Source organism: Microcaecilia unicolor, chromosome 2 (genome assembly GCF_901765095.1).
Source record: "Microcaecilia unicolor chromosome 2, aMicUni1.1, whole genome shotgun sequence".
Lineage (NCBI taxonomy): Eukaryota > Metazoa > Chordata > Amphibia > Gymnophiona > Siphonopidae > Microcaecilia > Microcaecilia unicolor.
This window is the reverse complement of record NC_044032.1, coordinates 234,907,039-234,920,015: the sequence shown is the minus strand read 5'-3', so window position 1 is coordinate 234,920,015 and position 12,977 is coordinate 234,907,039. Positions and strand designations below refer to the sequence as shown.

At 39.5% G+C, this 12,977-nt stretch overlaps 1 protein-coding gene across 2 annotated transcripts in view; it reads left to right on the top strand.

Annotated features, from left to right (window-relative positions):
• CDC37L1 (cell division cycle 37 like 1) overlaps nt 1-7,833 on the top strand; it is a 78,027-nt gene extending 70,194 nt beyond the window's left edge. For both annotated transcript variants that reach the window (XM_030193804.1, XM_030193803.1), the window contains exon 7: nt 6,008-7,833. In XM_030193804.1, coding sequence (XP_030049664.1) covers nt 6,008-6,112 — 105 coding nt within the window. In that variant the 3' untranslated portion in view covers nt 6,113-7,833. The remainder of the gene's footprint in view (nt 1-6,007) is intronic.
• The last annotated feature ends 5,144 nt before the right edge of the window (nt 7,834-12,977 follow it).

Genomic DNA, 12,977 nt, shown 5'->3' with positions numbered 1-12,977 from the left:
TAGTAGTAGATTTATATTCATAGTGAGATTTAGTGTTGTGGGTATTTGGATCTGTATTATGTTAAATTGTTACCCTCCCTTCTGTTTTTTAAACAGACTTTTCTCCCACCTCTTTAGAATTTTTGAAATATTCTGGGAGTTTTTCTCTGTTTTTTTTTCGGAAGGTGGTGGAAGCCTGTGATGGTAATATTTACAGTGGAGCATAAAAGACAGGCTGGCTCCCTGTTACACTGAGGCTATTTTTTTAAATTTAATATATTCTATCCTTCAGATCTGAATCCCCAGTGTGACACTATATTGGGGTGATGTGTTTGATAGTTTCTTTGTTATAACTACACACTCATTGCAGATTGTTTTTGTTGATACAATAGAAATAGGAAATGCAACTCCCCCTTTACTTGCAAAAAAAAAGTCTACATATTCAAATTACTAAATTGAAGGGAAAAATGTCTACTTTTGTTGTCTGGCCATCTTATTTTCTAATCACGTTGGTCTCAGTCTCTGATTTCTGCTTTTCTCTGCTTTCTCTTAACTCTGGTTCCACAATCTCCAGTTTAACTGATACTTTCTCTCCCTTTCTGCCTTCCATCTCGGATATTGATCTTTACCTCTCAGGTTGTTTCCTCTTAATTTTCTCTCCATTCACTAAGATTTCACTCCTCCTTCTTACCATCCACTTCTCAGTCTCTCTTCTTTTTTTTTTTTTCTGCATCTGTTTAGAGCTTTTCATTTCTCTTCCTTATCCTAGCTACCACCTTCCATTGCCTTTCAGTAATGTCCTGCTCCCATCCAGCATCCCCATCACCCTCTGTCCCTTTCCTGGTTCCAGCATCTCCCTCTATTCCCACCTCCAGTGTCCAGCATGTCCTGTCCATTTTCCTGTGCCCCATGTCCCAACACTTTCCATCTGTTTCCCTCCATGTCTCATATCTCCCCTCTGTCTCACTATATTATTTTGTCACCATGTGCTTCCCAGTGTCCAATATTATGTAACCCTGTCTCCTTTGTTTGTGTTCAGCATCTCACTCCCCGATGACCAGCATCTGTCTTTCTCTCCCTATATCCTCCTATGTTCAGAATATCTTATCTCCCAAATTCATTGGATTATACTATTACACTGAAGAGCTACAGAAAACAGATAAGTAGTTGTTGAGACATTTTCTTGAGAAGTTATTGCATTCTTGAAACTGAAAACTGATTTCTTTTTTCTGGAGCTGGCAAAAGTTTTGTTGAACAAATGGAACAGTCATTGAGACATTTATTCTCAAACCAAGTGCTATGATGACAACAAGGTGTGTTGGTCTATTCAGACACGAATTGCACTAATTTTTGTTTTCAAGCACTTTTCACATATTTCGCATACATGTGAAAGTTTGTATATTTTTAGCAGAAGTAGAGAGATTGTTTATGGCCTGGTATTTTTGTTTATATTTGTAAATCTACTGTCGCAGGATGAAAATCAAAATAATAGTTTAGTTCTCCCAAGAGTATTTTATTGTGTACCTTGAGCCAATGCCTCCTGGCTTTTCCTGTTTGAATCAACTCACCACCCCCAAATAGCATGCTGAATGACTTTCATCTTCACTGGTCTTGTGGGTTGGAAGGATGTCGCCCCCTGCTGCTTTCAGGGCCATTTTCTGACCAGCAGGGTTCTCCACCAGGATTCCATTAAGGTGCCTGGAATTTTTTAACCACCAACTAGACTCCAAGCAAGGCTATTTCAGTTTTGTTCCCTTTGTATGTAGTTGAACTATACAGATACAGAACAATAGAGGTTGTGAGCTACACGCAGATAATCCACAGGAGAACAATGCAGACCAGAATGAAAGTAGAAATATACTCTCTATTAAGATCAGTTTCCCGGTGTGGCCACGTTTTGCTTCCCACTATAAAAATACAAGTAATAAAAAAATATTAATATCATAAATTATTGATCCAGTTAAAAGTAATCCAAGTAAAATTATCCAATAATATTTCAGATTTATATATAATCAAGTTACATTATTAAAAATCAGGTAAATGGAATATATGCATATCAATCCCTTTAAAAAAAAAAAAACTATACCTGTCCCTTTTAATTTACAAAAAAACTTCTGTGTTCTATAACTCTGTTATAATTGTTCAGTCTGTTCTGATAATTTGAAGCCTAAATATTTTGAACATCCTCAAACGGGAGCAGGGGCGTAGCCAGACAGCAGGTTTTGGGTGGGCCTAGTCAAGAAGTGGGTGGGCACCAAGTGTTCTCCCCCCCCCCCCCCCCCCCCCCCCCCCCAATGCAATGAGGCCAGTATCAGCAGCTTAGGAAGCTTAGACTGCTGAAGTGGAGAGCAGTGTTTTCAGCACCATCAGGGGGAGGTCTTCAGCTGGCGAAGCTTGGGATCGCCACTAGCTAGTACTAAATATGTGCTGCTGTTGGGTGGGCCTGAGCCCTAAGTGGATGGGCCCTGGCCCACCCAGGCCCACCTGTGGCTACGCCACTGAACGGGAGAGAGATGAGTTAAGGCATTTTTCTAAATGTAAAACAAAGGGTGGTGTATTTAGTTATCTGTCCATGTTAGCTCCTGTATGTGGGCAAAACATTGCGTGCACTGAGTAAAAGAATTGTAGAACTCAAGTGCTATCAAAAGGAAAATTGTACACAAACCACTTGTTGAACATATGTTAAAAATGCAACATAAGTTTGAAAATGTGTGTTTTCTGGTTATTTATAAGATGAAACCACATTGAAGAGGTGGAGACAGATCATAGATTACTTCAGGAAGAACAAAAATTTATAATTTTAATTAAGATTGAGTTTTTTTAATTTAAAATTTATGATATTTTGAAGCCTTGGCAGTATTTTTGATACAATTTAAAAAATGTTTTCAAATGTTCTGTTCTTCTCGTAAGGTCTTTCTGTAATTTTTCACAATCCTGTCGCGAGTTAATGACTTTGAATAACTTTGTGTCATCAGCAAATTTAATTACCACACTAGTTACTCCCATCTCTAAATCATTTATAAATATACTAGCCGTTAAGCCCATAAAAACGGGCGAGTATTGCAGCCCTCCTCTTTCCCTTGGCCTCCCCCCTCCCCCCATGTCCAGCAACCCTGCTCTCTGCCCTGCTCTCACCCTGTGTCCAGCTACCCTCCTTGCCGCCGCTCCCTCCCCCCTCCTTATCGGGCCCCCTGCACTGACCTGACAGCGCCTCTCACCTCCGTGTGGAAGCGCTACAGGCAGCAGCAGATCGCTCTGGTTGGTTCGCGCGATGTTCGTTTCCAGGCGTTGGCGGCGGCGTCCGACAGTCCGACTCCATTTCCCTCTCTGTTCCGCCCTCTGACGTCTTGACGCGAGGGTGGGACAGAGAGGGAAGTCTGTACTGTGCATTTGCAGGTGAGTCGGTCACTTGCCGTTTATATGTTTGATTAAAAAGCAGCGTTCCTAGCACAGACCCCTGAGGAACCCCACTAGCTGCCCTTCTCCATTGTGAATACTGCCCATTTAACCCCACTCTGTTTCCTATCCTTCAACCAGTTTTTAATCCACAATAGGACATTTCCTCCTATCCCATGACCCTCCAATTTCCTCTGTAGCCTTTCATGAGGTACCTTGTCAAACGCCTTTTGAAAATCCAGATACACAATATCAACCGGCTCCCCTTTGTCCACATGTTTACTCCTTCAAAGAATTGAAGTAAATGGTCAGGCAAGATTTCCCCACACAAAAGCCGTGCTGACTTGGTCTCAGTATCCATGTCCTTGGATGTGCTCTGTAATTTTGTTTTTAATAGCCTCTACCATTTTCCCCAGCACCGACGTCAGACTCACCGGTCTATAATTTCCCAGATCTCCCCTGGAACCTTTTTTAAGAATCGGCGTTACATTGGCTACCCTCCAATCTTCCGGTACCACGCTCGATTTTAAGGCTAAATTGCATATCACTAACAGTAGCTCCGCAAGCTCATTTTTCAGTTCTATCAGTACTCTAGGATGAATACCATCCGGTCCAGGAGATTGCTACTCTTCAGTTTGCTGAACTGTCCCATTACGTCCTCCAGGTTTACCGTGAATTCAGTAAGTTTCTCTGACTCGTCCGCTTGAAATACCATTTCCGACTCCGGTATCCCACCCAAATCTTCCTCGGTGAAGACCGAAACAAAGAATTCATTCAATCTCTCCGCTACGTCTTTGTTTTCCTTGATCGCCCAACGTGGGCTTGCCCTTTGCTAAACCGGAAGTACCCCTGGGCCTCATGTACAACCACAGCAGCCCGATGGTAGTTCCCATCCCCAGCATGTGCCATTTCCAGCTCTACAAAAATATTTTTATTTTTGTGCTGCCCAGTTACCGCTGGGTTAGAGCGGGAGCCCGTACTGCCACATCTATGGGTGGCAATAAGTACTCCTCCTCCCCCAAAATGGCTGTGCAGCAAGTGCTTCACTTGTTGCACAGCTATTTTTTTATTTTTTTTAAACAGCCTTTTACTTGACGCCAGCGCAGGCCCCCTTTTGCCGCAGTTTAGTAAAAGACCCCTTAAACTTGCACATAACAAGGGTGGTGGTTTTTCAGTGAGAGGAGGAGGTTACTGAAGAGCTTCAGCATTTGCAGCTTTTGGTAAGGAAATTAAGACGAGCAAGCACTTGGGACTTCTGTGGAATTTGAGTATCATTCTGTCTTGAGCTGAATTGGCTTTTTAGAGCTTACGTGTGTTTTTCTTTTGGATTTTTTTTTTTTGGGGGCAATTGCAATTTGCTGCTATCAGGTGTATGTGCCTTTAGGGACCCTGTCCCTTTTAAGTTGATTTTTAAGAGGCATGTATGACAATGTTTTGTATGGGTTTTTTGAAGATTAATGTCTTAACATACTGACAGTAATATTTTTATGCTTATGTTGTTAATTAACATATGTTTGTACTTGTTTTGGGGTTAGTTTTTATTTGGATTACTTACTTTTAACTGGATTAATAACATGATATTAACTTTAGTGTCACTCACAAGGAGTGACACGGACTGCACATACTGCAGCAGGACATGTTTATCCACTCCTACCCTAGCTGAGATATTTAACCATCTCTCTTACTTCATACACCTTTCTTTAAATTAGTCACCTTATTTTCTAACTCCTCTTACTCTCTTACTTATCTATATGTGAACCATCTCTCTGACCTCATGTACAACTTCAAATTAGTCGCCTTACTTTCTAAGTCTTCTTACTCTATTATTTATCTATAAGTACCATCTTTGCTTATACCCTTCACTGGTCAATTAAAATGTTCATTTACTTATTGTGTTGATATGCCAACTATGCCATACTTTGTATTGTTTGAATATTTTTACTGCTGTAATTGCCTATTGCTCATGTTTAATTTATTCTTACTGTACACTGATGAGTGAATTCCTTCAAAAAGGTGGTAAATAAATACTAATGTTTTTAAATTTATTTTTATGTGTATTTTTATAATGGATTGATAAGTCCCTGACACTGCCTCTGGGAGGCGAAACATGGCCATGTTGGGCAATTGATTTTAATAGAGTGTATTTCTACTTTCACTCTGGTTACATTGTTCTCCTGTGGTTGAACTGTATAGAACCACATAATCTCACGGGACATACCAGCTCTAGGCAAGTCAACTTGCAAGATGGCGCAGCACCAGAAGTCCACACGGAAATTATACAGGAATACTGGTTGCCATGGTAGCAGCCTCCTTTCCTTAGTTCTAACATATTGCCTTTATAGGCTTGTTGAAGCAGGAGAATCAGAAATGACTTGGCTATGACCTGAGCCACATTGCCAGCCCCAAACACCTGTTTCTTTTAATTATACTTTATGAAGTATTTAAATACTATCACAAATAGTTTTGTCAACCTGCTTCATGCCCTCAGAGGGAGAAGGAATTAAATATGGTTTTTGGGAAGCTGCTTTAGACTGCCCTACACAGCACCAAGCATTATCCAACATACGTTGCCACAGATTTATGTATTGCATATGTTTTCTGAACCAAAGTGGTCTTTTTCTTCCTTCTGCAGAATGCTGATCATTCTATCCAGTGCTATCAGGGCACGGGCCTCTGCAATACAAGCTCAACAGGTCACAGAGAGGATGATGAATCCAAAATGATGGACACGCTATAGTCTGAAGAAACAGTCAAGAAATATTTTGCTACAAATAATGGCAGAGCTCGGCTATTTTCCTATTTGAAATTATATTGGTGCTGCACTTTATTTTTGCTATTCGTTGGAGAAGAGATGCAGGAGCACACTTTGTGGTGTCTTTCTGTTTGAACATTTTCTCCCAATGGTTATAGGAATTGAAACTGGATACAGAAGTATTTTAACAATATTTACTTGTAGTCTGGATGTTTTAGAAATATAGAAATGTTCAATGCTCAAATATGATAGAAAACTAGTGTTTACAAGATTTGTTTGATTGTGTGTACAATATGCTGTAACCTTTTGTTATAAACTTTTGCTGCTTTTTGTATTAATAATGATGATTAAATGCCAAATATATCTGTGTGATTATCCTGTGTGCTCGGTCACCAAACCAAAAATAATCTGGTGTTGCATCACGTTACTAGCAATAAACACCTGACATTATCTTTGCTGATTCTTTTTCATCTTTTATTTAAATATATTTTTGTGTGGGGAGGGATTGGGATAGCCTTCCCATTTTGACTTGTCCTGAAGGACTGCAGCAAATATGTGGCCCAGGCTATATCTGTGTGCTTGGCTGAGTCCTGAAGTGTGGAGTATAGTTACAATATGAGTTTGAATAATAGTCATTCTAATTTGGGCTTTTCAATAGGTTCACCTTGGTCTCTGTAGTTTGGGACAGTAGCCACTGGTTGCATGGTATATTTTCTCTTCTGAACAGTAGTACTGTACAAAGATGATCATGGTTTCTTGATTGGTTTATTACCACCCCAACTCCCACAACAAGCAGGCTGTGTTCATGTTGCTCACAGATGTAATGTGCAGTGTATTCCTCAACTTGAGGCTCTTTCACTATCAAGAATACTGGGCCTCACTTCCACACATTTACAGTAAAATACCACAAGCATTATTACTGTAGGTAGGTTAGTGTGTTTTATTTCATTTCACCAAGGTCCAGAATGTATAATGTGTATTTGGGTACAGCAGTGAGCTGAAATGAGCTATTGCTATTTAGTTCCTGTAAATCCTCCTGAAGAGGCTGCCACTCATTGCATGAAGCCTAGAAGTGTGCTGGTGGGAAAATTTAATGTTATGTTACTGATTATATTGAGGTTTGGTGTGCTGGGAGTGCCAGAGCTTGCTAATGGATAGGCATCTGAGAAGAGAGCTACTCTCTGAAAATCAAAAGTTCAATGAATCATGCAAGAAAAAAATGCTGTATCTTCCAAATACTGTTGTAGCCAGTGGTAGATTGAGGCAAATAGAAGCTGCTTGGACAGCATCGTGTGGAGCCAATAGGACACTTAGCTGTTGGTAAGGAAACAAAGATACCAATGCCAAAGAATCTTGGTGCTCCTAAGTAACTTAGCACTGAAGTGGCTTCTTCTACATCACAATTTTCTATTTCAAAACGAGTGGATGACTTGGAGAAAGGAACGTTGTTGTTGGAAGCTTCTGTGAAAGTATTATCAGGCAGAATCAAGCCACTGTGTTTTTTTACGCCTTTTTATTTGCATTTTGATTCTGAGAATTTTGGGAGTTCGTAGAAGGAATGGAAATCCAGTGAAATTTATGGAGAAATTCAGTTTATGAAGGACTTTGAGCATGCAATGTATACTTCCTTCTCATAATATTAGCAACACTAAATACCCAAAAGTAATGAATCTCTTGAGATTTCTAATTTGAAGTCCTGAAAAAAAGTCAAGGTTTGGTCACCTATCTGTGGAAGAAAAAAAATTTTGGTTGTAGATATAAATGAAGTTACATCAAGATGGAGGAAGTTTCTTGCAATGTGAAAACATCTAAATATGAAAGCAAGGCTTAGATTGTTTTATTCAGCAAAATGACTGTGAACAAAAAGACCAAAACATTTGAAGATCCCAAAGAACCAGGAGGTTATATTGATCCTCTTTCAAAAACAAATGGAGATGCAATTCTTATGTGCCGAATGACCCAAAGGACATATACTGGGGTCAAACAATGTTGGGGAGTTTTATGTACTTTTTTAAAATCTTGATTAAGACTATGCCTTTTTATTTTTGTTTTCTCTATTGCCACAAACAAGAGCCTTCATATGGGTTTGGGTTTAATGAGTACACTGGATTGACTGCAAAAAAATTGTATTTGAGAGTGCTTTGAATCAGTTCATGTGTTGCTTGTATAGAGAATCTGATCTACAGGCAGATTTGGGTTATTGGGGACTATGAAGCCTGATTGTGTAGAAGGATAGAAATAGGAGTTCAGTGATGCTTCAGGATATCCACAATGAATTTGCCTGAAATTTGCATGCATCTCCTCCATGCAAATCTCATGCATATTCATAGTGGATAGCTTGAAAACATGACTGGCTGAGTTTCTCCAAAGACAGGTTTGGGAACTACTGCTCTACACAATGTAAAATAAACTTCTAGAGACTTCCTGTGAAAGAATGTGCCAGTATATAATTTCAGTTATGAGGATATACCCAGTTTTAACAAAAACTTATGGGTTTAGTAGAAAATATGGAGATGAAGCTGTATGAACACATAAAGTAGTGAAGATAGTCTGCAGGACCAGGGCTTTGTTAAAGGATATGAGGACATGTTCACTGACCTAAAAGTCACAAACTTGATAGGAGTCAGCCATTATATAGGCATAATGTTTTAGGAAGTAGATAAAGGTGTAATGAATGCTGCATGATATTGGAAGCTTCAGAACGGCTGTACATTTTGTTCATATATGATTCAGGAGTTTGTAATTATTGGTGGCACTACCAGGAATTGAGAAGCGTTTCAGCATACATGGGTCTAACTTAAAGTGGAAGAGAGACCTGACTGCATATTTGCAAAATGTAAAGGCTTGCGGAGAATTACTGGGAAATGCAGCATGTGTACTGGCAGTATTTCATGTATGTCTTAGCTTGAAATGTGTTAGAAAGAAGCTTTATTAATGATCTTTGCTTCATTTGACAATTTGGAGGCGAGGTTGTAATTGCATAATGTGGTAGGGAGTATATTCTGCATTATATGTGCTAAAAAGATGCATGCAAGTTCCCTGTAGATGTTTAGTGGATTATGAAAATAATCATCATGGGTATTTTTTGTTTTGGTTTTTTTTTTAATCCCATACAATAGTCTGCCGTAATAGATAACCAGTTAAGGCTAAGGATAATTCAGAAAAAAAGGGGGGGTCTGTTGCTTTATGATTTTTAGATGATTGGGATTGATTAATTCTTTAACACTATTGATGCCTGTATTTAGCTGAATTTGATTATTTTACTTCATTTTTACTTGGACATTATCTCTAGAAATTGCTGTGATCTCCTTGATGTGGGCTTTAAGATATGTACTACTTTAGGTGATGTAAAGGAAACTTTTCTTTTATTGTGCTATCAGATATGATACATTTTCAATTAAAAAAAAAAGATGCATGGGTCTTAAAGGAGCACAAAGAGGAATAACATTGGGGAGTCTGCATGTTTAAGAGATTCTTGAAAGTGTATAACAAATATGTAATGCTAATAGGGTGAATCCAATATAGTTTGTGGGATCAAAGTGGGGTGTGATAGCCTCATTATAAACTTTGCCAATTTTTATAGGAGTAGGTGTTCTGATCCTTGAGGGTTATAAACCAGTCAACTTTTCTGAATAACTCATAAATTTGTGTGCAATTCCCCCTCCCCCCACACACACCAAAAAAAAAAAATCTGTATATTTTGAGCACTGGAATACCTCTTCTGGCTTATTTAATGTACGAAGCATGTTGTGCAATCAGTTCAAGGAACTAGGTATTAGGAAATAGTTTATTAAAATTAAGGAAATCAAGTGAAAAGATGTATGTTTATAGGGGAGAGAAGGAAAAGAGCAGAATAGTGTTTGAAATAAGTGAAATGTAAAGCTGGAAAGAAGGTTGGTTTTCTTAGAACTACTTTCATAATAAAGAGCCCAATTCATCCATATCTTCCTTTGATGTAGGTAGGATGAGGGATTTTTTTGTTGTTTTATTTTGTTCATAGCACTAGTTTGTTTTTTGTTTTTTTAATACCTGGTGGGAGGAAGTAGTGTCTTCTATGAGAAATGCAGCTTGTGGGAGAAGTTTGAATATCAGATTCCTCTTACAGGTCTTCTAAATGCAACTTATGTGGTCCAAAATTTATGCTAAGGTAATTTTATCTCATAGTTTTGGGAGACATACTGCAACTTTCTGCAATGTATCTTAATTGATGATAATGATGTGGGATAAACTTGGTAGTATATTGTATGATGGTTACATTTAAATTGTATATAAAAATTGTGAATTCAATAAAATATGAATTTAAAAAAAAATCTGTTGTAACAATGTGTGTGGTTAGTTTACTAAGGTTTACATAGAAAATGACAATAGATGAAGACTATATACCCTATTCAATCTACCCTCATACCATCTACTAATCTCTGCTATTCTCTTCCTTTCTTTGAGATGCTTTTGTGTTTGTCTCTACCACACCCACCACTCTTTCCATAAATATTTCTTTAGATCACTCTTATCTACCCCCTTTCATCTTCATTTTGTGCCCCCTCATTCTTGAGCTTCCTTCCAATTGACAGAGGCTTGCCTCCTGTGCATGTTTGCCATGGAGGTATTTAAATGTTTCTATCATATCTCCTCTCCCCTGCCTTTCTTCCAAAATATACATACTGGGATCTTTGTTTCCATATACTTCTTGACAAAGATCATTGACCATTTCATAGCCTCCCTCTAGACCAACTCCATCCTCTTGATACTGTTTTGAACATGTGGTCTGCAGAAAAATACTCTAGTTGAAGTCTTACCAATGACTTGTAGAGAAGCACTATAACGCCTGTTTTCCTGATAACCATTCCTCTCTCCCTGTGCACCCAAGAAGCCTCCTGGCTTTTTCCATTGCCTTTTCTCTGTGTTTGGCCACCTTAAGATAATCAGATACAATCATCCCCAGGTACCTTTTTTTTTTTATTGCACACAAGTGCTTTACCCCATATACCACTGTTCGTCAATGCAAAGCCCATGAGCCAAGGGCTACTATCATGCCCCTGGACACTTCTTGCTCCCCCAGCCCTCCCTTCCATGGACACGCCTTGTCCTTTTCAACTTCCCTCTCACAGCTAAAGGGTGTGATGCCCCATTGCATCTGCCCTTAATGCCACCATCTTCAAAATGGTAGCACCTGCTGCACCTCTAAGGCCTTTTTAAGTGTTGCCATTTTAAAAGATGATGGTACTGGGGACCAGGCGGGATTGGACATCACTCCTGCCTTTAAAGGTGGGCGAGGAGATAGGCGGGGTCAGAGGTATGTCCAAGGGCAAGGGGGGGGGGGGGGGAGAGGATTCAGATGCTGGACCTGGTGGGGGTGAGGGAGGAGGAAAGATACTGGTCCTAGTTGTGGGGGGGGGGGGGGAGGAGAGAGAGATGTGGGATAAACCTAGGTGTGGGGGGGGGGGGGGGGGAGAGGGCATTCAAGAGATGCACAGATTGGTGGGGATGGATGTCAGCATGCACTGTCCGTGTCATGGCCCCACATAGGAAGATACTTGTTTGCCTTCAGACATGGACCCAACTTAAAAATTAATAAAGACCATTGCTGTATACTATACTGCTCGCTTGGGTTTTTGTAGCCTATAAATGCATTACCCTACATTGTTTTAGCATTGAATCTTAGATGCCAAATTTTAAACCACTCTTCAAACTTCACTATACTTCTCTTTTATTACCCCGAGCATCTGCAGTGTCACCCAAAATTTGCAATATGGTAATCATCCACAAAGAGACAAACCTTACAAGACACCTCTTCTGCAGTATTTTGTACAAAACTGTTAAGATGCTAGGAAAAAAAAGGAGATCCCAAGTTAAAAGATTTAAAGGTAAAATTCTTTTATTAAAAAGGTCACCCAATGTGGTTCACATTTTGCCTACACATCAGGGCATGGGCTGCATCAGGCATGCTGCACTAAAAACATTATCAAAACAATAACCATAAATGTCCATATAAAATATTTACTAGTACATAACATAAAAAAATGTGAGGGATCCAGGTACTAAATGTGTGCACTAGGACTGAGGTTAAAAATTGTGTATATCTTTACATAATCTATAGTCGTGCAGTAAAAATCGTAGCAAATAAAATTATTACACAGGTCTGTGCAGTGTAGCCAACGTCAGTGGCAGTGTGTGTGACTCTCGGTAAGTTTACTAATAACACATTGCTCAAAAGTGAAAAACATATATAGTGTCTTAATTGTGAATCATTACCAGATTCATGCTCTTTGTGTGTTTCAGAACACAGTCCAAATGCACAGATATACTTAAAGGTCAATGAGCGGCAGAGGGCCGGAAAGAATGCATTTTAGGGTAATGATCTCCAAAAGAATATTTAAGTCAAGTAAGTAGTAAAGTGCCTCAGATTAGTCTCACTCACATGGAGCACAGGCACACTGTGCCACTTGTACCTTCTCAAACACTTGCTGGAATACATGGTTCATAGCCGCCCCAGCCTGAATTGTGACCACCTCTGTCCATTGAACCCGCTGCCTTTCTCATCCCATCCACCCTGCAGCATATTTTGGCTCCCTCTCATTACAACTCTGCTGTCGGGCCCGCACTAATAAACCACTATAGAAGACTATAGGACCCAGCTCTATGCAGCGCTGCTAGTGCTTTCTGTGCTGGATTAAACCAACAAAGAGTGTGATATAAAATACTTGATCATGTTCTTTCCAGCCCATCCTAAACCAGATTGCCATATTAGGATACTGACTGTACAAGTCTGCCCTGCTCCAGCCTTAATTCTTCACAGCCAGAGTCACCATCTAAGCATCACTTGATACATCCACACACATGCAGCCCTCCT